Source organism: Manis javanica, chromosome 4 (assembly GCF_040802235.1).
Source record: "Manis javanica isolate MJ-LG chromosome 4, MJ_LKY, whole genome shotgun sequence".
In the NCBI taxonomy this organism is placed as follows: domain Eukaryota; kingdom Metazoa; phylum Chordata; class Mammalia; order Pholidota; family Manidae; genus Manis; species Manis javanica.
In genome coordinates this window covers 11,158,553-11,184,594 of record NC_133159.1, presented here as the reverse complement: position 1 = coordinate 11,184,594, position 26,042 = coordinate 11,158,553, and the positions used below count along the sequence as shown (strand labels likewise).

Here is a 26,042-nt window from a genome sequence, read left to right as displayed (position 1 = left end):
TAATGCAATGAAACAGAAGGGCCTCGAACCAAGACAACTCTATCTGGAAAGATTATCATTTAAATTTGAAGGAGGGATTCAGCAATTTCCAGATAAGCAAAAGTTGAAAGATTATAAAATGTCTCTACAGTGTATTTTGGAGACACTGCTATAGATGGAAGGCTATATAGTTCCTAAGGCTAAATAGCTGCCACCAGAGAAAATAAAACCATAGTAAAGAAAGTAGACCAATTAATTACTAAGCAAATGGAAAATCAAATCAACTACCCCCAAAGTCAGTCAAGGGATATATATAGAGTACAGAATATGATACCTAATATATAAAGAATGGAGGAGGAAGAAAAAGGAGGAAAAGAAAAAAAAACCTTTAGATTGTGTTTGTAATAGTGTATAAGTGAGTTAAATTAGACTGTTATATAGTAAAGAAGTGCCCCTTGAACCTTTGGTAACCACGAATCTAAAGCCTACAGTGGCAATAAGTACATATCTATCAATAATCACCCTAAATGTAAATGGTCTGAATGCACCAATCAAAAGACATAGAGTCACTGAATGGATAAAAAAACAAGACCCATCTATATGCTGCCTACAAGAGACTCACTTCAAACCCAAAGACATACACAGACTAAAAGTGGAGGGACAGAAAAAGATATTTCATGCAAATAATAGAGAGAACAAAGCAGGAGTTGCAGTATTTGTATCAGACAAAATAGACTTCAAAACAAAGAAAGTAACAAGAGACAAAGAAGGACACTATATAATGATAAAGGGGTCAGTTCAATGAGAGGATATAGCCATATAAATATCTATGCACCCAACATAGAAGCACCAACATATGTGAAACAAATACTAACAGAATTAAAGGGAAAATTAGAATGCTGTGCATTCATTTTAGGAGACTTCACCAAATGACTCACTCCAAAGGACAGATCAACCAGACAGAAAATAAGTAAGGAGGCAAAGTACTGAACAACACACTAGAACAGATGGACCTAACAGACATCTACAGAACACTCCACCCAAAAGCAGCAGGATATACATTCTTCTCAAGTGCACACAGAATATTTTCAAGAATTGATCATATACTAGGCCAGAAAAAGAGCCTTAGTAAATTTAGAAGGATTAGAATTGTACCAACCAGCTTCTCAGACCACAAAAGTATAAAACTAGAAATAAATTATGCAAAGAAAACAAAAAAGCCTATAAACACATGGAGGCTTAACAACATGCTCCTAAATAATCAATGGATCAATGACAAAATAAAAACAGATCAAGCAATATATGAAGACAAATGACAACAATAACTCAACACTGCAAAATCTGTAGGATGCAGTGAAGGCCATGCTAAGAGGGAAGTATATTGCAATACAGGCCTACCTCAGGAAAGAACAATCCCATATGAGGATCCTAAACTCACAATTAATGAAACTAGAAAAAGAAGAACAAAAGAGGACAAAGTTAGTAGAAGGAGGGACATAATAAAGATTAGAGCAGAAATAAATAAAACTAAGAAGAATAAAACAATAGAAAAAATCAATGAAAGCAGGAGCTGGTTCTTTGAGAAAATTAACAAAATAAACTGCTAGTCAGACTTATTGAGGAAAAAAAGAGAGTCTACAAACATAAACAGAATCAGAAATGAGAAAGGAAAAATCACTACAGACACCACAGAAATACAAAGAATTATTAGAGAATACTATTACAAATTATATGCTAACTAACTGGATAACCTAGAAGAAATGGACAAGTTTCTAGAAAAATACAACCTTCCAAGACTGACCAAGGAATAAACAGAAAATCTGAACAGAACAATTACCAGCAATGAAATTGAATTGGTAATCAAAAAACTACCTAAGAACAAAATCCCTGGACCAGATGGCTTCACCACTGAATTTTATCAAACATTTAGTAAAGACCTAATAACCATCCTCCTTAAAGTTCTGCAAAAAGTAGAAGAGGAGGGAATACTTCCAAACTCATTCTAAAAGGTCAGCATCACTCTAATACCAAAACCAGGCAAAGACACTACAAGAAAAGAAAATTACAGACCAATATCCCTGATGAACATAGATGCAAAAATACTCAATAAAATATTAGCAAATCAAATTAAAGAATACATAAAAAAGATCACCCATCACAATCAAGTAGGATTTATTCCAGGGATGCAAGGATGGTACAATATTAGAAAATCCACCAACATCATCCACCACATCCACAAAAAGGACAAAAACCACATGATCATCTCCATAGATGCTGAAAAAGCATTCAAAAACATTCAACATCCATTCATGATAAAAACTCTCTCAACAAAATGTGTATACAGGGCAAGCACCTCAACATAATAAAGGCCATATATGACAAACCCACAGCCAACATTATACTTAACAGTGAGAAGCTGAAAGCTTTTCCTTTAAGATCAGGAACAAGACAAGGATGCCCACTCTCCCCACTTCTATTCAACATAGTACTGGAGGTCCTAGCCACGGCAATCAGACAACACAAAGAAATAAAAGGCATCCAGATTGGTAAGGAAGAAGTTAAACTGTCACTGTTTGCTGATGACATGACATTGTACATAAAAAAGTCTACAGGATCCACTCTAAAACCACTAGATCTAATATCTGAATTCAGCAAAGTTGCAGGATACAAAATTAATACACAGAAATCTGTTGCATTCCTATACACTAACGATGAACTAGCAGAAAGAGAAATCAGGAAAACAATTCCATTCACAATTGCATTAAAAAGAATAAAATATCTAGGAATAAACCTAACCAAGGAAGTGAAAGATCTATGCTCAGAAAACTACAAGACGCTCATGAGAGAAATTAAAGAAGATACCAATAAATGGAAACACATCCCGTGCTCATGGGTAGGAAGAATTAATATTGTCAAAATGGCCATCCTGCCTAAAGCAATGTACAGATTCAATGCAATCCCTATCAAAATACCAACAGCATTTTTCAATGAACTAGAGCAGATTGTTCTAAAATTCACATGGAACCACAAAAGACCCCAAATAGTCAAAGCAATCCTGAGAAGGAAGAATATAGCTGGGGGGATTACACTCCCCAACTTCAAGCTCTACTACAAAGCCATGGTAATCAAGACAATTTGGTACTGGCACAAGAACAGACCCATAGATCAATGGAACAGACTAGAGAGCCCAGATATAAACCGAAGCATATATGGTCAATTAATATATGATAAAGGAGCCATGGATATACAATGGGGAAATGACAGCCTCTTCAACAGCTGGTGTTGGCAGAACTGGACAGCTACATGCAAAAGAATGAAACTGGATTATTGTTTAACCCCATACACAAAAGTAAACTCGAAATGTATTAAAAACTTGAATGTAAGTCATGAAACCATAAAACTCTTAGAAGACAACATAGGCAAACATCTCCTGAATATAAACATGAGCAACTTTTTCCTGAATGCATCTCCTCAAGCAAGGGAAACAAAAGCAGAAATGAACACATGGATTACATTAAACTAAAAAGCTTCTTTCTGTACAGCAAAGGACACCATGAACAGAACAAAAAGGCATCCTACAATATGGGAGAATATATTTGTCAATGATATATCTGATAAGGGGTTAACATCCAAAATATATAAAGAACTCACACACCTCAACACCCAAAAAGCAAATAACCCTATTAAAAAATGGGCAGAGGATATGAACAGACACTTCTCCAAAGAAGAAATTCAGATGGCAAACAGACACATGAAAAGATGCTCCACATCACTAATTATCAGGGAAATGCAAATAAAAACCACAATGAGATATCACCTCACACCAGTAAGGATGGCCAGTATCAAAAAGACTAAGAACAAAAAATGCTGGTGAGGATGCAGAGAAAGGGGAACCCTCCTACACTGCTGGTGGGAATGTAAATTAGTTCAACCATTGTGGAAAGCAGTATGGAGATTCCTCAAAAAACTAAAAATAGAAATACCTTTTGACCCATGAATTCCATTCTTAGGAATTTACTCAAAAAATATAATTTCTAAGATTCAAAAAGACATATGCTTATGTTTATTGCAGCACTATTTACAATGGCCAAGAAATGGAAGCAACCTAAGTGTCCATCAGCAGATGAATGGATAAAGAAGAGGTGGTACATATACACAATGGAATACTATTCAGCCATAAGAAAGGAACAAATCCTACCATTTGCAACAACATGGATGGAACTGGAAGATATTATGCTCAGTGAAATAAGCCAGTTGGAGAAAGACAAGTACCAAATGATTTCACTCATTTGTGGAGTATAACAGCAAAGCAAAACTGAAGGAACAAAACAGCAGCAGATTCACAGACTCCGAGAAGGGACTAGTGGTTACCAAAGGGGAGGGGTGTGGGAGGGCGGGTGGGGAGGGAGGGAGAAGGGGTTTGAGGGGCATTATGATTGGCACACATGGTGTGTGGGGGGTCATGGGGAAGACAGTGTTGCACAGAGAAGACAAGTAGTGGCTCTGTGGCATCTTTCTATGCTGATGGACAGTGGTGTGTGGGGGGGACTTGATAATATGAATGTAGAAACCACTATGTTTTTCATGTGAAACCTTCATAAGAGTGTATATCAGTGATACCTTAATAAAAAAATTTTTTTAATTCAGGTTTTTATTTTATTGTTCAATTTTGAAACAAGCAGGAACTAGATAAGGCAGATGCATTTTTAAAATTCATTTCCTTAGAAATATCAAGTATTCACACAATTTCTCTTACAAACACATATTCACGGCTTGTCAGATTTTATCCGAAAAGTGAAGGAAAAAGCTTGTTATCACAACATTACATTACTTTTCTCTCTTTGTGTTTCGTTAAAGTAGATGCTAATGATTTTTCTTGACTGGATACAACCTCCAAGGATGCATACTGAAATAAGACATCTTGAAGATAAACACTAAGAATATTCTTTTGGATTTAAAGTTTCCAGGCACATCCCAAATTATACAGTACTGAGCCCAGCTTATCTCTGAGAAGCAGCCTGTATTATTTGACTTTTTCCTTTTCTGAGAAGAAAGGCCTATAGTTCAGAAAAGGTCTTGCCATAATTTTTGCTTCCCAAATTGTATTCTAATTATTTTATTTTGTTATGTACCTTTCATTAGTTCTAAGTATGCTTTTAAATAAACTAAACTTTCTCAAAATGTATTTACATCTGCAAGTTCTACTGACCATTGTCTTTCCCACAACCTTTAAATTCTAGTTAATAAATTCCAGACTTTAATGCAGAGTTGGGACTGGGGATGGAGAAAAGGAGAGGGAACAGATGTTTATATCATGCATGGAGAATTAGATTTAGTTCTGGATTAGAGGGGTATAGGGCAACAGTCTTTGCAGAAGTGAGTTTTTTAAAGAAGAATGATAAATACTTCACTGAGGCTGATCTCCTAGGGTGACTATTTCCTGCCATTTGATGGAGCCAAATTGGGTGGCCAGGCTCTATAACTGGAGTCCCCTCTGCCCAAGAGAATGTATCTCCCTTTGGGGCAGAATTCGTCAACCGTGTGACTATTGCCATCTGCAGCAGGATAATTCTTTGTTGTGGGGACTGTCCCCTGCATCGTAGAATGTTTAGTTCCCTCTGTCCTTCTAGATGCTTGAAGCAGCCCTCCTCCAACCACTGTAATATTGCCAAATGCCCCCTGGGGAGCAAAATCAACTCTGGTGGAGAACCTCTAATCTAAGGTGATAATGTCCAGTCTGGTGTTCATGGGCATGTTTAACAGACCCACAGGGAGCTGAGAAGGTTTTATCAATCACGTTGCATTTGGGAGTTGGTTGGTTTGTATCAGCGTGTTGTTATCCATCTGTCTTCCTCCAACGTGCAGAGTTCTGGGGTCCGTGTATCCGGGGTGTTGGTATGTTTATGAGACACAAGTGGCGGGCAGCTTGGTTGGGCCCAAGCAAACTTGTTGCAAGTGCTCCATTTTAAAGGCTCTGGTGTGTGTGTGTACATATGTTCTCTATCGTGACTTTTCTGGATAGGTTTGCATCTACATGCTGTGTGCTCATACTTTGGTGTCTTTCCCTCCCTTTCTTGGTCACCTTGCTCTGTAATGTCTTAAGGGGGCAGGTCTCCCAAATGCTGCTCCCCATGGATTATTGGAGAACCTGAGACTGATGTGCAATAGCTCAATGTCAATTACCATCCCAGGTTCAGGCACCCTTGGACATCATTTCCTAGGCCAGCTGCATTGCTACAAGGAGTTGGGAACAGCTTTCCACCGTAGGCTCAACGTGGAGGGCATTTCTGGATGATGTGGGTGTGTCTTGCAAACCACCATCCGCACAGGTGGCAAGAACTTTGGAAAACATGCATTTGTCTGTCATGAGGGGGTGTGGGTGTCTCCTCAGGGGCGGAAGCTTCCCTACAGGGGAGTAGATGCAGGGAGGTATGGGGTGGGTCTAAGAGCTAGAGGCTCCAGGTACCTGTGCCTGGCTCAGTTTGGGTCTGCAGGTCTGGTTCCCTCCCTGTGGGTCAGGTGCTGGGATATCCTAGTGGCTTGCCCTCACTGGTGATCTGTGATCTGATACCACACAGCTAGAAAGCTAGAGGGCAACTTCATCAGTGAATTTTAGGGCTTTAGGCAAGTTTCTTGTTTGTGGGGCCCGTTTCTTCCCCTGTAGAATTACTGGGTTCGGCTCCATCACCATTCTCTGTAGTGTGTTCCACGAAAATTGACCATGGAAGATGCTCTATGGGGAGAAAAGGTTCTGTGGCCAGATTGGTTTGGGAAATGCTATGTCCTACTGCATCTGCTTGGAGATTCATAATGGGCATAAGCATATGAGGGACTTCCTAGAATTCTCTGCACCCAGATATCCATGGGGCTCACTCCCCACTTATCTCCAGTGTGACATCCTCACACACTTTTCCTGGTCACCCAAACAGGCTTCCCCAACACCTCCTGGTCTATACCCTGCTTCATTTTTCTTCAGTTTTCTGGTGTTCTATCATAATATTTATCTATTTGTTCACCCCTTGTGCCCCTCCACCCAGAATGTAGCCTCTGTGCCAGCAGGGACTTGGCTTGTTAGCAGCTTTTGCCCAGCATATTGCACATAGGAGGTGCTCAGTAAAAATGTGTTGAATGAATACATTTTATCTTGGGGATTCCCAGATGGATCTAGTAAGGGACCCTTTTCATTTCCACCCAATAAAATCCAGGCAAACACGCTTGAGGAATCACCAGGGAAGGGGGGGCCTCTAAAATTCCGACAGCTGCAGTTTCCTGAGATTCACCTTCTTAGTATGAGCCACTCAGTTCTGAATACCGATGACGTGGCATTAGACTGAAAATCAAACAAAACGGACTGATTTGTCCACTGTCTGTGATGGGCATTCCCATCATCAGAACTCAGGGACCGAGCCTCGCTCTAGGCTGACCCCAGGGCTGCCTCAACTGGCCTTAATCATGTGGGCCTGCCACCATCTTCGTGGTACTGCTTTCTGTGAAGGCTGCTCACAGGCTGCCCGACTACCCACAGGGCACCTGGAATTTTCCCAGAACTAAGAGTGAGGCTTACGCTTCGAGAAGTGCTGGTCTTCAGGCTCTCCATCAGGAGACTGTCGTCTAGTCACAGCTGCCGCCAGCCCTTGCTTTTCTCCACGCCAGGTACAACGCAGGTACTTTACCTGTGGTTTTCTCAGGTGCCCACCTCAAAATTAGTGACCTGCATTTTGCTGGTAAAGAGATCAAGGCTCAGCAGGGCCAAATGGTTTGCCCAATGTCATCCTCCTACGAAGCGGCAGCACTAGGATTAAAGCGGTCCTCTGTGCTAGGAAGCCATCTCTCACCCTCGGGGCTTGCCGGTAGAATAGGGCTGTCCTTCCCTAACTCTGCACCTGAATACCAGCACGGTCTGTCCTCCAAGCTAAATGGTCCTTGTCAGGGACTTTAAGGCAACAAATGAGTCTATTAATCCTCAGAAGGGCTTTGTGGGCTGCCCTTTACAGCCCGTGGTTCAATTGATCTGTCCATTTGCAGTGACACGATGGTGTCCCATTTTCAGTCTTGCCTGCACACTTGTGGATTTTGGCTTTGCCATCTCCTGCTTGTTCATCCAGAACTAAGTTGTCTCAGGACATTTGGCATCAAGTAACAGACTCCCACTCCAGCTTGTTTAGACAAAGATAGGGGCTCTGTTGAAAGCAGCCCGGGCATCCTATAGACCCAAAGGGCAGAGGGTATCGCCAGAATAAGGAGAACCTGGGCCAGGAAATGCAAAGCAGCTGATCTCTCGGGCCGTTTGCTCCATGATGCCCTGCTTCATTAGTCTCTTCTTGCAGACCAGCTTTCTCTGTGCACGTGGCTTCTCTGTGGCTTTCAAGTTTATTTACCCAGTTCAAATAGCCAGTGCAAAATGACAATGGTCAGTGTCACCCAAGTCACAGGACCCGCTCTGGGGAGCTCTGCCTAAGTAAGAACCCTTCCTATGCAGAGCAGGGCTTCAGCTCCACTGCTGTGTCCCCAGAGACTAGAACAGTGTCTGGCATACAACAGGAGCTCAGTACATACCGGTGGGTGGACCCAGTCAGTTTAGTTGCACACGTACCAGGCAGTGCTTTGCTGCGGTCACAGTCATGGTCCAAAGCAACCCTTCGCTTCTGTTTAGTGCTTGCGGCTCCCCTTAGTCAGAACTGTGACTTGTCTGAGAAAAATGAGAATAGAAATCGAGAACAGGTGGAGTACCCACTATGGGCCAGTGGCGCCTCTGATGCAAAAGCAGTGCCCGCTTCAAGGGCCTTGGCTAAAAGGGGGAATTTATGGGGAAGACGCAGCATCTCTAATGGGAGCCAAGAGCAGAAGTACAGCTGGGCTTCTCCAGGGACAAGGTCCAAGGACCAAAATGCCATCAGGAGATAGCCATCTGGAAGGTCTCATTGTTCAGGTCTGCCTCTTCCAGCAGTTAGCATCCTTCTCTCTGCACAGCAGCTTCCCCTGCTTCCCTCACCTGTGGGCCATCATGACTGGCCCCAAAATGGCCCCCTAGTCCCTGAGACCACATCACCCAGTGGCCTCTCCATCCATCCCCGGACCAGTTCCTGGGAGAGAAGAGCCTAGCCCAGCCTTGCTTCTGATTGGTTTGCCTGGGTCAGGTGGACACATACCTCAGGTCCAATCAGCTGTGACCTGAGAGGATGATGTCATATGACATCAGCATGGCGGCTCAGATTCCTCCGTCTGTGGGGGGTGGAACTGCTAGGTAGGAGTTTTCTCTTTCACAGCCTTGGGGCCATGTAGGGCCCAAGAACAGGTGAGTGGCTTGAATTTTCTCCCATATCTCTGCGCTCTTATATTTACCTTAAGAACAAAAGCATGATGACAAGGAGAGAGCCCGGATAGGTCTAAACCGATAAGCAAACGGAACAAGTATGCCTTGAAGAAATTTGAGATGAAGGAAGCCCCCTGCTTTGGCCATTTTTGTATCATAGTGCAGATAACTTCCTAACCTCTTTAGGCATTGCTCTGGACTCCAGCCTACAGCTAACGTTCCCAGCTAACATTCTCTCTGCCTTCCTTTTAGACAGAGGTAAACCTATGTTCTATATTTTACATGCTAAATATCTGTATTTTCTGAGTAATAAGAATTTTCTACTTGATCATTTCTACACATACAAGGCAAATAGGGTCCTCAATGCTATTTCCATAGTACCCCTGCCTGTAGGTAGAATCCAGATGTGTTCAGATTGAAAGGGGGCTGGTTGATGGCTGAGCCCTGCGTTCATCTCCTAACACTCCTGTAACAGTCGCACAAACTTGGTGGTCTGCAACAACAGGAACTTACCCTTTCATGGCTCTGGAGACCAGAAGTCCAGCATCAGCATCAGCTGGGCCAAAATCAAGGGTTCTCTACAGGGGACACGCTCCCTAGGATGCTCTTGGGAAGAACACGTTCTGGCCTCTTCCGGCCCCGGTGCTGCTGGCGTTCCGACTCGTAGGTTCCTCACTCTGACCTCTGCCTCCCTGTCACGCTGCTTCGTCCTCTTCTGTTCTGTAATCTCCCCCCTCACCTCTCATACTTGCGGATGGCATGTAGGGTCTACCTGGATAATCCAGGATAATTCATCTCAAAATCCTCAGTTTAATCACATCTGCAAAAATGTTACCCTATAAGGTAACATTCTCAGGTTCCAGGGATCAGGGCCTGATGTCTTTGGGGGCCACCATGTCTTTGGCCCAGTATTTGCTCCCAACCTCTTTCTCTCCCGAGGAGGGTCTAGGCCGGGCAGACACCCTGAAGGATGTCTATATGCAGATTCTACATGAAAGTGGTTCTGCAAAGTGGTTTCTCAGCCCGTTTAGAACCTTGTTAGTCCCTGTTTCTTTCTCCCTGTTTGTCCTCCCATCAGGAGGAAGCGCCGAGTAACTAAAGGACAAGTGCAGCTCAGAGACACACAGCGGGCCACAGGCTGGCTCAGTAGTGCGCTGGGACCAAACCAAGCCTCCGGGTGTCCCAGGCCACGAAGCAGATTCTGCGGCTCCCTTTTGAATAGGTGGGTTTGCATAAGAAAATTAAAAGGTTGAAATTTAGGCCCTGCTGCCAATCCTGAAAAAACAAGGTGATTCACTTTCTAACTGTGGTCTCTTCCCGTCATCCAGGGCCTAAGAATTCACTCTGCCAACCAAGCTTCTAGCCATGCAGATTCCCAGCAGATCTGCTCCATGCTCACCAATACCAGGAAGGCACTTCTGGACTCAGGTCTGTCTTCCCAGACGTCTCCGTCCCTCTCCTTTGGCCCAGCCTCAGCAGCCTGCCACCCGCTGGGCATTTTCAGTAGTTGAACTGCTGTCCCAGGCTCTCCAGGTACGTAGCACTTTGCCTTCTCCATGAGGTCACACTTACCCACCCTCCATGATCATACAGCCCATCTCTCGCTCCTGGGTCAGTTCTCAGGAGGGGGAGGTTGCAAGGATGTTTAGATGGGTAGAGAGCTGCTGTCTAAACAACCGGAGCTTTCTACTGGGCCTTTGGGTTGGTGGGGACAACCTTGACTCCTCATTCAAAGTCTGAAAAAGGGGGGAGCACAGGTCCTCATTCAAAGTCTGAAAAAGTTTTTAAACACTGGTTTGCACACTAAGTAGAGTGTTTAAGAACTCAGGCTCTGCAGCCAGAGAGCCTCCATTTGGATCCCAGCTCTGCCACTTACAGGCAGTGTGTCATGGGGCCCTGTAATTCAGTGAGCTAATAACTATTTCTGTGAGCTTCCACGAGCTAACCTACCAAATGGTAGTTAAGCAGGATAACATAGTGAAATACCTAGCGCAGTGCTGGCAGATCCTGTGTGATACATATTGGCTATTACTGTCAGTGACATTTCTCCCTCAGCAAGTCTGTATTGGAAGAACTGCTCAAGTAATCCAGCACCCAAATGTACTACATATAAAATATTTTATTACAAAAATGCTCAGGTGCATGGCATTTTAGAAGGAACAGAGTCATCTCGTACAGTTTTCCTCTTACACAGGAGACCAGGACAATGTATCAGTAAAGACCGTGACCTTCTGTGTCATCAGGCCTTGGGCCCTCAAAGAAGCGACGGTATCTGGGGCTCTGGGAGAGCCCCACCCCCACGTAATCATTCAGCCTCTGGGTTTGCTTAAATCACCAAAAGGCCCATGTCCTTCCTACAAAGTTGAGTCATATTTCTTACCCATAGTTCAGGACTCCACTGAAGAAAGTAAAGGCATAGTTTGTTTTTCTTTTTGAAACAAAACAGTCTTAGTGGAAGCAAAACAAAAATCACCATCTAAACCAGTTGCTAGGTATCCTTTCCGAACTGGAAAGAGGAGTACGGTGGCCAACAATTCAGAGTTGAAGAGAAACCTGGGGAAGATGCCTCCCACGGTGGGGGTCCACAACGTCACAGGGTCCCAGCCGCGTCTCCCCGATGCGCTTGTATGTGAGGTGCCGTGGCCGTCACAGCCACCCCTGAGTTGCAGGGACCGCCCCCCCCCGCCCACCCCAGACCCCAACTGCTCAGTGCGCATCTGGCCCCTCCGCTTCTTAACTGGCTGAAGTGGCTTCACTGGGGGGTCTGTTGGTGTGGAGGGTGAGCGCCAGGAGGGAACATGCCTGAGGGGGGCTTCAGTCAGGTGGCCGGGCGTCTGGGACCTTCTCCGGGACCTCATCGTACTGGGGCGGGGGAGTCAAAGGCTCTATGGAGGGAGGAAGCACATTTTTGTCCGGGAGGTTGATCCTGAAGTCTTTGAGGTGGAGCTTTTCGGATTTAATCCTCCGAACTTTCAGCGGCTTTAGGCGTCTGGCCAGCTTGGAGTTCTGCCTGTCAGGCGGGCCCCCAGGGCTGGCCTCCGCCGCGGCCCTGGTGGTCGTGGGGCTCATCTGCTCGGGCCCTGTCAAGGACTCATAGGAGGGCAGAGAGATGCTCATCCTTGGGTTCTGGTCCAGGTCCTGGGCTTCCGAGTAGTTTGTGTTCATCACTTCCTCGTAACTGGGGACATAGTACCTTGATGAGGCCTCCTCCTCCTGGCTGCAAGACAGCAACAAATGCAGACACGGAGAGCGTGAGCATGTGCCAAGTCAGTAAAAGTCACAAAGGGACGGGCTCCAAACCCTGGGTGGGCACTGGCTCCACATACACCAGACTTGTCAACAACACACGGGTCCTCGAAGTAATAAAAGCTAACATTTCAACTGTGTTTGCTATGAGCTGGGGTCTCTTCCAGGTACTTTAACACATATGGACCAATTCCATCTTCCTAACAACACTCTGAGTCGGGTACAACTGCATACCCATTTTATGGATGCCAATCTGATATATGGAGGTTCCATGACTGGGTATACCTTAGGAAGCAGGAGGGCAGGAATTGGATGCCATAGTCTCAGTTACTATTCTGTGTTATCTGGGTGTTAATCCCCACCGCACCCTGGCCTTAACCTCACACTTAACCTCATGTAGGTGGGCAATTCCAGTGCCCACCCGGGTCCTCTGGTCAAAGGCAGCATAAATGTGCATGCCAATATGAAGTAAAATGGTTGTCCTCAGGTAGAGAAGGAATGTCTGAGTATAAAATGTATTTCAAGTTGTCCTGTAATTTTATCTTCCAAGTTCACGATAAGACTCAATGGACAGGTCAGGTTCTTAGCCTTCCTCTCATTTGATAATAGAGAGACAAACCCAAAAAGGGCATTTTTCATACATTTATAGGGAGTAATGCCAAGAGCCATTTTCTAGGACCCTCCCTACACTTACCTGTGGGTGATAATGGCCAGTATCAGAAACCTCACTGTCCAGGCATTCCTCTCCGTCCCCTTTGGGAATGAACCTGTGTGTGCTTATGGCTAGGGTGGGCAGTTATGGGTGACTGATTTTGCCTTCTTCTTTTCTATATTTTCTCAGTTTTCTAGAATATGCACACATTATCTTTTATTTTCAGGAAATGGGTTTCATTTTTGCAAAATAAAAACAGCTCCCTTCCTGCTATAAAGATTAGACAGACTTTTAGGAGATGAGAACAATACAGAAAAATCTAGCAAGGAAAACAAAAATATCTCAAGTCCTTCCACCTGGAGATAACCACTAACAGTCTGCTGTGTACCTTTCCATCTCCAATCCCACAGCCACATCTGATGTGATCAGGACCTTAACCAAAGAGGCTGTGTTATAACTGCCTTTCCTCAAGGTGGTGGACAAGGTGCCACATTAGCAAAAAATAGATCAGCAATGGCTGCACAGAATGCCAGTGAATGGGTGTCAGAGTTAAGCTCAAATGGTGGCTATTCGGGCTGTTTCTCAGTCTCTGCAATTCTAAGCAATGCTGTGATTAACATGGGTAGAAATTCCTTTAGCACTTGTGTGACTGTCTCCCAAGGATAGGCTCTTAGGAACAGGATCAACAGGACACATATCTTTAATACTGCCTCTTGTGAAATCCCCCTTTGGAAAGGTTATGCTGATGAACACTCATCAGCAACCCATTTCCCCACTGCCCTCCAACACCAGGGGCTGTCAATCTTGGTGAACATCAGCAGCAAGGAATGATGATTCCTCGTTTTGTTTGCATTTCCTGACTAATGAGGTTGAACACGTATTATCTGAACATCTGTGAAATGCTTGCTTGTATCCCAGTGCCCAGTCTCCTGCTGGTGGTCCATCTCACATTCAGGTGTAAGGGCTCTTTTTGTAAGAGGGATGGCAACCTTTATCACACATTCCCCAACTTGCCCTGTATCTCTTAAATTTGCATGTTTGATCAAGTAGGACACCGCTACCCAACCTGTTCCGCTCAAAGCATATACGCACAATGTGCTGCGGTGAATGGACAACCAGCCCGCCTGGGGGCTCGGGCTGCCCCAGGCAGCTTCCCTGGGGGTGTCAAAATCTTGTTACACCTGTAATCCATCCCTACTGCATTATTTGGGAAACTCTGGAATAAAAGTATATAGTCATTTGTAAAATTATAAACTGTTTTGTAGAGCCTTCATGGGAGAAAGGGGCAGGTGAAGCCTGTTGGACTGAAATAATCCCATCACTGGATGCTGTGAGTGTGTGCGTGTGTGCACCCCGGTGGCGGGCGGGTCGGCCGGTCCTCACCTGTCTTCCTCCTGGGCATGAGGCTCGGCCCCATGCTGACCCTGGATGTTTGCCATCTCCTCACCCCGCCGCTGCTTCCTCTTGTCCCGGATGCTCAGGCAGATGGACAGCAAAAGCAGCATTGCCCCAGCCCCAACCAGCACGTAGGCCACAGAGAAGGTCTTGCTCTTGAGAATGCCGCTGCCTGTCTCCGTCTTGTTGTTCCCCTGAGCCGTTGGCTTTTCAGCGGTGCTGAACCCGGGTACCAGGTTCCACATGGCCATGATGATCCCGAGGACCAGCATCCCCAGGCCGATGGCCGTCAGTGCATAGTGTGAGCCGTTGGCCTTGGACTGGGCCATCGTGCCCGTGGGCTCAGGGCAAGGCCGGGCTCAAAGAAAGAACAGAAATAAACAGGCAGTAGTAGCAGAAAATTATACGCGCTGAACAAAACCCCTAGTGCCACACTCGCAGAACAGCAGCTGACCTCTCCAGGGGCGGCTTCTAGCAAGTGTGAGGCGTCCCATGCAGACGGCTGAGAGGTCTGAAAAGAAAGCAGAACGGAGACAGGCAAATCAGTTCCGACTCCAGACGCTTCTGTGAGCGCAGCGCCTGCACTCCTGACGGAGTTCAGAAGCAGGACTGAGCGCAGGCTCTGGCTGGGCCTCGCCTTCAATGCATTCCAGATGTCTTACGTGCTCGAGCTCCTTCTGTGAGCCTGCAGAAGAGAAGGCAGGCTGATCTGCCTGCACCCACCCGAAAAGGAAAAGCCAGACCTTTCCCTGCAGGAGGCCAGCAAGGTCAGCGCTCCAGGTCATTAAAACATTTTGTGGAATTTAATGAACTGCAGTAAAATCTCAACTCTTACCAGGTATGGCAAGGGGTGTGAATGATGGCAGGTCTAAGCCATGATCAATAGTTTGAGCAGAACTGCCTCGGTGACAGGCACCAGCCAATGATATGGTCCAGTCCAGACAGCCTACTGCTTCTGGTCACCACCCTCAATGGCTCCCCATTTCCCAAAGCAGAAAATCCAGGCTCCTTAGAATCATGCTTGTGGCTGCAACTCCCACTCATCTCCCCCCTCACACCCCGCCCCTTCCAGCATTTCCACGGTTCCCTGATCACCCCAGCTCAGCTGTCCTTTCCATGTGCTTCCACAGGCTCCATCGACTACTGTGGCAAGTCTCTCTCTTCCCAGACCACATCTTCATCTCTGCACCTGCAACATAGTGGGGACTCAAAAACTGCTCAATCAACTGAATGAAATGAACAGAGGCCACATGAAGCCACCCTGCAAGACAAGCTTCTCTTTAGCCACATGGGGTTCTGCTTTTTTTAAAGGGGCAGAAGCCTGCACATTCCTCATCTTAGCTGCTGTGCCCAGCTGGACAAGAAACCCTCTACGCATGAAGCAGCGCAGGCACCTTATGCTGAAGGGAGCAGTCATCTATCCTGGGATACCAGAACCATTTGCTGGCTGGGAGAGTAAGCCAGAGAACCAAGTCACTGAAGGTAGGTAACTCAGAACACTTTCCAGGGCCAGGAGGACCCACAAACAATGCTAACCAATCCGCAATACATTGCTCCTGGGACAGCAACCTTTGCAGAGCAATAAAACTCTGTAGTGTTTAGATGGGCAATGTCCTGTTTTCAATTCTGCATTCTTTCCGATCTTTCCAAAAGGACGGCTAACCAGGCCGTTTGAAATCTGATGCTGCAGAGATATTTTCTCATCAAACAATGAGCTCAATATGAAACTGGCCACTTTGTTAAAAAATACTCTAAAAATATGTGGGATAACATCCTTCATCGCCTTGAAGTCTGTTCCTTCTTTTTTTGACTTGACAAATACTTATTGTGCATCTGCTAGGTGGTGGTTGGCCCTGGAGAAACACCGGTGAGCAAGTTAGGGGTGAGTGGGGCTTCCAGGGAAGCAGGAAAACCATCTATGAGGAGTAACAATAAAGTAGGAAGGAACGGCTGGAACTGTGGAATTAGGGCAGCCAGGTGTCCCAGCCCAAGCTGGAAAGAATCTGCAAAGTCTCTGATGGAGAAGGGTCCTACTGCTCCTCATAGGGTCAGTACCCGGAAGGCACTGTACTGTGTGTGTGTGTGTGCACATATGCACAGGTGTGTACGAGCATGTATATGTGTGCATGGTGGTGTGTGAATAAGTACGTGTATCCATACAGGGAACTGAACAGGGACCCCACTGCAGAAAGTTGCAGTGGACCAGCTGGGAACAGGCTACTGTACATACAAGGGTATTTGTTTCTTACATTTCACTCCTGGCCAATGAAGGGACAGATGAGGGGTTTGGCAGCCCTAGAAATGCACTGGTTCTGCCAAATGGGTCTGAGACTAGGCCAGAGGTGGAGGAGAAGGTGGTGGAGAGATGGAGCCCCAGGACTGTGCTGGAAGCAGGAGATGATAAGCCACTTACTGGGCACCTGCCTGGAGCATGACAGGTAGGCCTGTAGGGAGGCTGCTGGTGAGTTCACCTGAACCAGTGACTGGGGCCCCTTTAACCTCCCTCCTTCCTGCTCTCCTTACATCTCAACGCAGGCTTTGTCTTATGTTGTCACACGACTAAAACAGGTCCCAGATGAGAGGTACAGGCAGAAATGAAAATGTTAGGATTCACACATTTTGGGCCTGTTAAATTGTCAATGATTGAAAACAGGAGATAATACCCAGTGTGGGTGAGGGTGTTAAGATGAGCAATTTCATACAGTTTTTCTGGATGGCATATGTTGGCATTTATGGATCAGAAGTTTCAAACATGTTTATACCCATTGGCTCTGTAATTTCAACTTTTAAGAATCGTTACAAGGCAAGGATATACAGAATAGTTTTGTGGAATGAGAAACAAGAAATTACTTGAATAGCCAATGATCTGGATCTGGTTAAATAAAATATGGTACACGTACTTATTAAATTATGGTCTCAAAGCAGCTAATGATTCATTTTAAAGTCAAAAAAAGGTTTAAGAAACAGTATGTTCAGTGTGATTCTACCTTTAAAAAATTCTGTACACAGATGTGTGTGTGAATATGTAGGAAAAAAAGACTGGATGATCCTACTTAAATATTAAAATAAAAATGAGACAATATATTTTCACCTATACAAATATATATAATAATCTCAGACAAGGGGCAGATTTCAAACTTGAACCAGCAATTGCTTCTGGGGGTGGACAGGGCTTGGAAAGTGTACCTTTTACTCTTATCTCTGCATTTTGAATTTTTTACGATCCGAATGTGTTGTTACAAGGCGACTTAGCTTCGTCGTTAAGTGTGAACTTCAGAGCCAGGCTGCCTGGGCACAGATCTTTACTTGGTGCTTTCCCACCTGTGTGACCTTAGGCGGGTTACATAACTTCTCTGTGCCTCCATTTCCACAGTTGGAAAATGGAGATAAAAGCTCTCTAGTACTCACCTCACAGGGAGTTATGATAAGTAAACAAGTAAATGTACATATAACACCAGTATATAGGTCTATGAGTCCTTATAGAGAGGTTAGTTATATAATAGTATTTAAAGCCTTCATTCTCAGTGGGGTCACATCACCCACAGGGCCAAAAAATGGTTCTTGGGGATGGTGTAAAATAATCTTAGATATTACAGTGGTTTGTGGCCCTCCAAGGTAATAAACAGATACACAGTGTATCTGTGGTATTAAAATTTCATGGGGTGGGGGGCGGTGGGATTGTAAAAAAGGTCTGAAAAGACTCCTTAGGGGATGCTACTGGGGGAAAAAAAAGGTTGAGGAACTCTAATGTATTATATTAAATTTCAAAATGTTCAAATTATACATACAAAGATATTTAGAGTTATTTTCTCTGTGTGGTGGGATTAGAATGATTTTTCTCTTCTTTCTTTTTGTTACTTAAGACTTTTATTAGAGTAAGAATTCCATAGACTGTGTTTTTAATGGAAAACATAGAAATGTGCAGATTTCACTTTTAGAATAAAAAAAGGAAAGGTTTTTGGTTTTTTGGGTTCAAGGCAGGGTGATGTGTCCAATGGTGGCTTAAAATTGTTTGCTGATTTCACCCTCTCTCTGGAGACCAGGGTCTGGATGGGTTCACCAGGGGATATGGACACCCAGCTCCCCGAGGTGCAGCTGGCGGCTATTTATCTTGTTTCTGGCTTGTTGACCCACGTTATATTTAGTATAGTGTTCTTTCCCTTTCAAAAATATGGAAAGAAGCTAATTTTGTGCTTACAGGACTTAGATCACATAGTTTCCAACATGTCCCCAAAACAAAGCAATCCTGGTGGGCAACCTGGGGTCCCAGCTCGGCCAGACTCACTTCTGGACACTGGAGTTGGACCTAATACAGCTCGTGTTGAAGGCAGTCCTAAAGGATAAGTGAGTGATCTTGTGTCTGGGTTTTCAAAACAGATGGTTAACAGTTTAAGAGAGGCACGTACCTGTTGAAACCTGGAGGGGCACAGGGCAGGCCTGAAAACAACTCTTCATGCTAACATCTTGAGGTAAGGACTCACCTGTAAACAACCAGAAACACAGCTTTCTAAGCTAGCTGTGAGCACTTCAGTTTGAGCTCATGACGGAGGCGTGTGTTTTGTTTGTCTTTCCTGGGAGAAGGACAGAGGTTGGGGTAGGACAACTTGTAAGCTTAGTTGGACCAGAAGAACCCAAGACTCTGTACCAAAAAAGTGGGGTTGCAGAAGGATGAACAATGTGACGGCTACATGTACCAAACCCTTCCATGGTTTTATCCCTCTTATACACGTGCTCCAGAGGAAAAAGAGGAGGAAATACTCTCCCAGGGTCATTTTATGAGGAGAGTATATAACCTACAAGGCAAGAAATTGTCCTTGTTCGAAACTGTCCTGTCTGATCCGCCTGCACAGAAACAAGAGCCCTCAACAAAATGTCAGCCAATGGAACCTGACAAATGTTAAAAAAAAAAAAAGAAGATAACACATCACAATCAAGTTGCATTTGTCTAATGTTAGGAAATTGAATCAAGTCACGGCCCAGGAGAAGGGATAAGCCATGACAGCATTATCCGGTGGACTAGGACGGACAGTGACGAGGAACAAACTGCAGCTACGCTTGCCCACGGGGGTCATTGCAACAAACCGGAGATTGACCGAAACGCAAACTGCAGAAGAATACACACAACAGGATTCCATTTATATAAAGTTCAACCAGGCAAAACCAAATAATTTAGGAAGAAAGGCAAAGATCATAAACCGAAATTCAGGGTAACAGCTACCTTCCTGGAGGAGTGAGCAGTGGTGCTGGGGAGGGGAATGGTGAAGGCACACGGGGGTTCACTGCTTCTTGTACTCCTTGAACTTCACATGTATCTGAGGTATGTACTCTTTTGATTGGCTGAAATATTTTGTAATAGGAATTTCTAAAAACCCATCTATGTCTTTCCATTACTCTTAGCATAAAATCCAAACTCCTTTGCCATGACCTTCCAGTCTCACCATACTGGACCTGGGCTCCCACCTCAGAAACAACCCCCTCTCTCGGTTCACTAACCCTCAATGGCTTCTGTTCTGTTCTCAGTCACACTAAACACTTCTTGCCACAGGGCCTTTGTACTTGGTGCTTCCAGCTGCCTAGAACACTCTTCCTTCTGTCTCTTTTGTGTGGCTACTTCTTTACCTCTTCTGTCTCTTAGCTCTGATGCCACCTTCTCAGTGAGGATTTCCTTGACACTCCCTGTAAAACAAGCCCCCCTCCCCCCCACCCAGCTATTCTCAAGCCCCATACTTGGTTCCTTGATGACATTTCTTCCCATGGACGGATGACATTATAACTATAACAGTCTTGGTCTGTTTTCTCGTTGGTTCCTTGTCTCCCCAGCTGGAGTGTAAACTCCCTGAAGGAAACCTCTCGTCTCCCTTGCTCATCTTTGTATGCCAGGACCCAGCCCTGTGTGTTGGGAACCCAACAGGTGCTCAGTAACTATCTGCAGAATGAATGAATGAGTATCTGGCAAGTTTAAAAGGTTAACCAATGTCTTACATCAATTAGGGGAACTTCCTAGTCCAAGGTGGATGCTGAGGGGGAAAGGATTAGTTAGCTTTCAGGAGAACCTATACCACATCTTATATCTGCATGCAAATGATTTGCCAGTGACATGGGAACGGTGCCCAGATTAAATGTGATTTCCATTCTGACCCGAAAAGGTGACTCTTCCAATATTCCCTGGTGGGGGTGGAGGTTTCAGCTGATCCCTGGCATTCCTAAGGCAGAAGCTGGCAGGGATATGTGAGCCCTGAGCCTCTGTCCTCCACCTGAGCAGCCATCTTTGCTCCCCATGCACATCTTTGGCCAACCAGAGCCAACAGGGATTTCCCTGGGGGGAGGTAGTCACAGCTCTGCCTGACAAAGTGCTCCACCTGGCCGAGACCCAAGTGGGGTCATCACTGTCCACACCTGAATTGGCGTCTCTGTGAATGTAATACAAAGGCGATGATTTAAGTAAATTCATCAGTAGAGAGCAGCGCTGCTCTGGCTGAAGCAGAGCACAGGGTTCCAAGGGTTGACGGTCAAGCCTTTCCTCGCCCGCTTCCAGCTGAATCCCAGTAATTCTATGGAACACAGTTTAGAAACCAGCGATCTGATCCAGACCCTCACGTGGCCAGACCTCTGCCCCGTGGCCCTGGAAGGTGCCTTTCCAGAAGCGTCCAGCCCAGCTGGCTTTAGGGGGAGGAGATCTCGGCAGTCAGAGGTGCCTGGCAGCATGAACAGCCCCTGAGACAAAGAGGCTGCTTGACCATTCTCCCTGCGCCCCAACCTCTTCCTGCCAAGCTGCATAACTGGGAAAGGGATCCCCGGCTCCACTGGCAGGGAGCAGGCCGTGCCACATTCCCGTCACAAAGGAAGAATTCAGTGGGGCCCTCTCGGCCAGGTTTCAGCCCACGGTCCTTTTTGTCACCAAGTTCCAGTCCCAGGCAGTGGGGTGGGGTGGGGGTGGGAAGAAAGGTTCTGAGTCACCGCTGCTGCTCCTGTCCTGCCTGGGGGGTTTCAGGCCACCTCCCCATGAACCAAGGTCAAAGGGTGTCAGGTGCCTGTTCTTTTTGAATAGGCTTTTGTAGACTGAGCTCTCAGGAAAACTGGAAAGCACCAAGCAAGTGGGTCATAGAGGCAGAGGAGAGGGAAGGAGGGCGGCCTGAGCCAGAGAGAGCTGACGGGAAAAGAAAAAGAAGGATGTTAAGGAACCCGCAAGGCAGAGTACTAATAGTAATAGAAGTACCAGCTGTAGCAATAATGAAATCAGCAGCGTGCATCCAGTCCTCACAGGCACCCTTCAAGGGATGATTAGGCCCACTATGTCTGAGTCTCAGAGACGTTAGTAATTTGCCCTGGGGTCACACAGCTGTAAGCAGCAGAGTCAAGATTCACACTCAAATCTGGCTGACTTTGAAGCCCATCTCCTATCCCTTACACTGTACCATACAAGCTCCCCCAAGGCCAAGTCCCTGTGGGCCACTCCCTGGATGGGACACACAGGCCAGAACTGAGTATTGGAGACACCGTTTATTCTTGGAGATATTTCATCACAAAGGCATGAGGGATGACAGGCATGCATTAAAAAAAAAAAAAAATGAATGACTTTTTAAAGAATTTGATTCTGGCAACCTTTAGGTCCCTATTGTATATTAGGGGCTTTGGGGGACACACAGATGTGTGTGAGACAAACTTTTACAGTCCAGCAGGTAGACAGGTGATTCTTTCTTATGGATGGCAAGTTGACAGCAGGTAAGATGTGTTGTGTGCTGACTCTGTGCCAGGCCTTTGGCTGAGCTCCTTCTGTGCATAATCTTATAACAGTTATTAGTTCCATTTTACAGATAAGGACACTGAGATCCAGAGAGGTAAAGTAACTTGCCCAAGGTCACACGGCTAGTACTAGGCAAGGGTAAGGTATGTCTGATTCTAAAAGTTGTACTTTTAACCCCTTGTAAGTGAATTTTGTAAGACCTGATATCTCCAGTCTCCTTGCTAATCCATTTAAGTGCTGGCAAAATTAAAGACAAATTCTTTCTGAAGACTCCAGGAGCCATAAACAGAAGGAACAAGTCAATGACATAGATCTCTTTTCTCTGGGAGCTTGACACAGCATCTTTCTCTAAGCAAGCGGCTGGCACGTGAGCCTAATAACAAGGCTGGTATGAAGACCCAATCACAAGGTCTCCAGCCACATTCAGTCGTTCTTGGGAAATGTGACATCTCTGTGTGTTTCTCTCCCTGGATAGAGTCTGGTGCCCGTGAGGTGCAGGGCAGCAGCCAGAGCTCCTGTCAACTCAAAGCCAGTCTGACCCCTTGATCCTTTTCCAAGCTCTGGGGGTGAGCCACCAGTGGCCTCCACTCTGGCAAGCAATGTTGAGCACAGGGGCTGACCACCCACCTGGCCCCAGCACACAGTCGGCAATGAAATAGTTGCTACTTTTTCCTCCGCTGATTGCGTGCTGGGCTCACCCTAAGTGCCTTGCGCCGGTCGGCACATTTATACTGCCCGAACACCACGTGAGGAGGTACTGCTATCTCCACCTCTGTCCATGTTATCACTGAATATGCTGAGGCACAGAGAGGTTGAGAAACTTGCCCCAGGTCTCACAGCTTGTAAGTGGTGGCCCTGTGCACAAAGTCTCCTTGTTCAGACCTTCCTCATCCACTGGGCAACAGAAAACCAGCCTGTCAGCCAAGCTTGACTGACTAAAACCAAGGCAGGGCAGAATCCTTCACAGGTGTCTGGCACTGAGGCCACCCACTGGGCACGAGGAGGAAGTTCAAGTGAGATGTCACGGCTGACCTTCCTGAGACCTGGAGAGCCATCCATGGAGGTGGCAGGATCGGGGGCAGGTGGGGGGAGAGGCTGCAGCCCACCCTACTTTGCTGCTTCTCGTCAGTGCAAGGTCATTCAAGCTGGGGGCACCGAAGACCCTGGGGTCCAGCTCAGGGCTGTTTGCTTCTCACCACCCTGTGTTTCTTTGGGGTGAGGCATGTGGGAGGCTGAATGGTGGCCCCGAAGATACGCAGATCCTAAACTCTGGAATTTGTGACTATTACTTTATATGGCAAAGAGGATTTTTCAGATGTTATTAAGTTAAAGATCTTGAGCTAGGGAGATCAGCCGCGATTACCCAGGTGAGTCCAAAGATAAGTGTCCTTACAAGAGGGAGGCAAAAAAGCCGAAGGAGGATGAAGGAGATGTGCTGATAGAAGTGGGAGTCTGGAGCGATTAAGGGAGCGGCCACCAGCCAACAAATGCAGGGGGCCTCTAGACCCGGAAAAGGCTGGGAACCAGAATCTCCCGAGCCTCCGGAAGGAAGGAACTGGCTCTGCCAACCTGTTGACTTCAGCCCATGAAAGTGACTTCAGACTTCTGACCTCCAGAACCACAAGAGAATAAATGTGTGTTTCTCTGCCACCGCATTTTTTTTGGCAGCCACAGGAAAGCACACAGGCAGCATTCTTTGCACACGTTTCTAGGCACCTGCCAACACTCAGACTGTCCCTTACCCAACACATGGTTTAATTGGGCCTAGTTCCTTAATCCTGGTCAAACCAATCCCTTGGTGAGTTTTGCACCCATTCATTGTGTGGCCGGGTCTTATACTGGGTTTACATCTTTACCCACCATTTCCCTAGTGAGCCACGTCTGCACTTGTTCTAACTTTGTGGGGATAAAAACCAATAAAAGGCAGGCATTGTCACGCTGTATCCGCAGGCGCCCTGCTTTCCTGGCGGCTCAAACTACATTTGCTACACCCTTGGGACAAAACAAGGTAGACGTTTACTGTATGTGGTCCTTAACATGAGGGGTTTTAAATCAAAACCGGCAGTATGTAGAGGAGACAGGCAGACCTGGGCCGCTGGGTCCTGCAGAAGCAGAGCCCTCCCTGTTCCCAGGCCTGTATCAGACTGGCCCCACTTCTGGAGATTAGGACACACTCGGAGAAAGTTTATCCTGCCCATATCTGGACATTTTCTTTTTTAGCCACAGCAAGGCTTCCTCCATGGAAGTGGTTCCCAAAGCTTCTGCCAAGCGCCCTTTTGGAAATCGGCTGAGCTTGTCCCACCCTTTCTCACCTCTCTTCTCTTTCTCCTTGAGATTCTGGAGGCACTGTAGCCGAGCTGCTTTCTTGAGTCCCCGGTCTCTTCCTGCTTCTGATTTTTATAAAATCACACCCAATTTTTTTTTCCATCTCTTACTTTTTAGAATTGTAGCAATGACAGTGCATATTCTCCTAAGTGTTTACCAACTGCCAGGCACTGTGCTGGGTGCTTTCCATGCATTTATGATGATGATTATTAGTTCTATTTATACAATTCAGTGCATCTTATTTTACATGTTTATCAATGATTTATTTTTACTACTATTTATTTAATATACTTTCAATTTATTACTTATTGTCCCATTTAAATTCCCCAAGAACCCTAATGAAAAAGTTTCTAGAATAATCTCCATTTTTTCACAGATGAAGAAACTGAAATTCAGAGATGTAAAGATACCTACTCAAAGTCACACAGTGAAGGACACAGCAAAGATTCAAACTAGGTTATGTCTGACTCCAGGGCTCGCATGCTCTACCACCCACTGCCTCTCAGTCCCCCCTGACTCACAGAGAACCCCTTCCCCGCGCCCTGGCTGCTGGAAGCCCTCCCTAGGCTGATCTCAGTCTGCAGAATTCCTTGTTTTTTTGTGTGTGTTATTTCCCCTCCATAAAAACCGACTGGCCTCCATGTGAGTCACTCAGCCCCCTGCAACCCTGATACTCATCTCATCTGCACATACTGTAAATAATTGACGCTGGGACGTTTAATCATAAAACTGGAATTGAGGTTAAAAAGGGGCAGCCCACAGGAGAGGGGGAGGTGCCTAACAGCCCACGGAGGGGGCTTGCTTTGCGGGGCTTGGCGCCTCTTTCACACTGAGAAGTTAAATGAGAACCACCCTTGACGGAGTGCTCACAACCCCCAACATCTAACGCTTCCCACCATCTCCCTGCCTGCTCCCAGTAGCCCACGAGGGAAGTGCTACTTTAACCCCACTGCACAGAGAAGTCAAGGCTCAGTCCCTGCTCAGTCCAGTCCAGGCTGGAATGAAATCCCCTCCTGTCCAGTGATTAGACAGACAGCATCGACCTCACGGGGTCGAGGAGTAAATGTTTCATGCCCGTTATGTGTTCAGTGCTGGGCACACAGTAAGTGCCAAGACACAGCACAGCAGAGAGGGATGGCGTTTGCAATCCCCCAGCCTGTCCCTGACTCACACTCACCGCCCAGGTTTGTACAAATCCTAGGAACTGAAAAAAGACTCCTTTGCTTTCTTTGCAGCTGTGGGATAACGAGGAACCTCATCACCTACAGAAAAGCCTCATGACATTCCTGAGGTGCAAACACATTCCTTGGGGGCCTCAGAGGGCACACCTCGGTGGCACTTCCTCTCTGCCATTCGGACCTGTAAGTGGCGATTGGGACTTGGCTGCA

The 26,042-nt window shown here is 46.0% G+C and overlaps 1 protein-coding gene and 1 long non-coding RNA gene across 8 annotated transcripts in view; one reads left to right on the top strand and one right to left on the bottom strand.

The window, feature by feature from the left end:
* LOC140848822 (uncharacterized) overlaps window positions 1-26,042 on the top strand; it is a 40,697-nt gene that overhangs the window by 9,979 nt on the left and 4,676 nt on the right. For 2 of the 3 annotated variants that reach the window (XR_012130000.1, XR_012130001.1), the window contains exons 1-3: window positions 8,020-9,274; window positions 10,371-10,825; window positions 25,890-26,015. This is a non-coding gene — a long non-coding RNA (uncharacterized lncRNA). Of the gene's footprint in view, window positions 1-8,019; window positions 9,275-10,370; window positions 10,826-25,889; window positions 26,016-26,042 lie in introns of those variants that run through there. The other variant, XR_012130002.1, reaches the window with a different exon arrangement.
* Window positions 11,394-26,042, bottom strand: part of TMEM51 (transmembrane protein 51) — a 46,972-nt gene continuing 32,323 nt past the window's right edge. For 2 of the 5 annotated variants that reach the window (XM_017667086.3, XM_017667085.3), the window contains 4 exons: window positions 18,992-19,066; window positions 15,681-15,774; window positions 14,574-15,096; window positions 11,394-12,509 (listed from right to left, as the gene is read on the bottom strand). In XM_017667086.3, coding sequence (XP_017522575.2) covers window positions 12,107-12,509; window positions 14,574-14,914 — 744 coding nt within the window. In that variant the 5' untranslated portion in view covers window positions 14,915-15,096; window positions 15,681-15,774; window positions 18,992-19,066 and the 3' untranslated portion in view covers window positions 11,394-12,106. The remainder of the gene's footprint in view (window positions 12,510-14,573; window positions 15,097-15,680; window positions 15,775-18,991; window positions 19,067-26,042) is intronic. The other 3 variants (XM_036999588.2, XM_017667089.3, XM_017667090.3) reach the window with 2 other exon arrangements.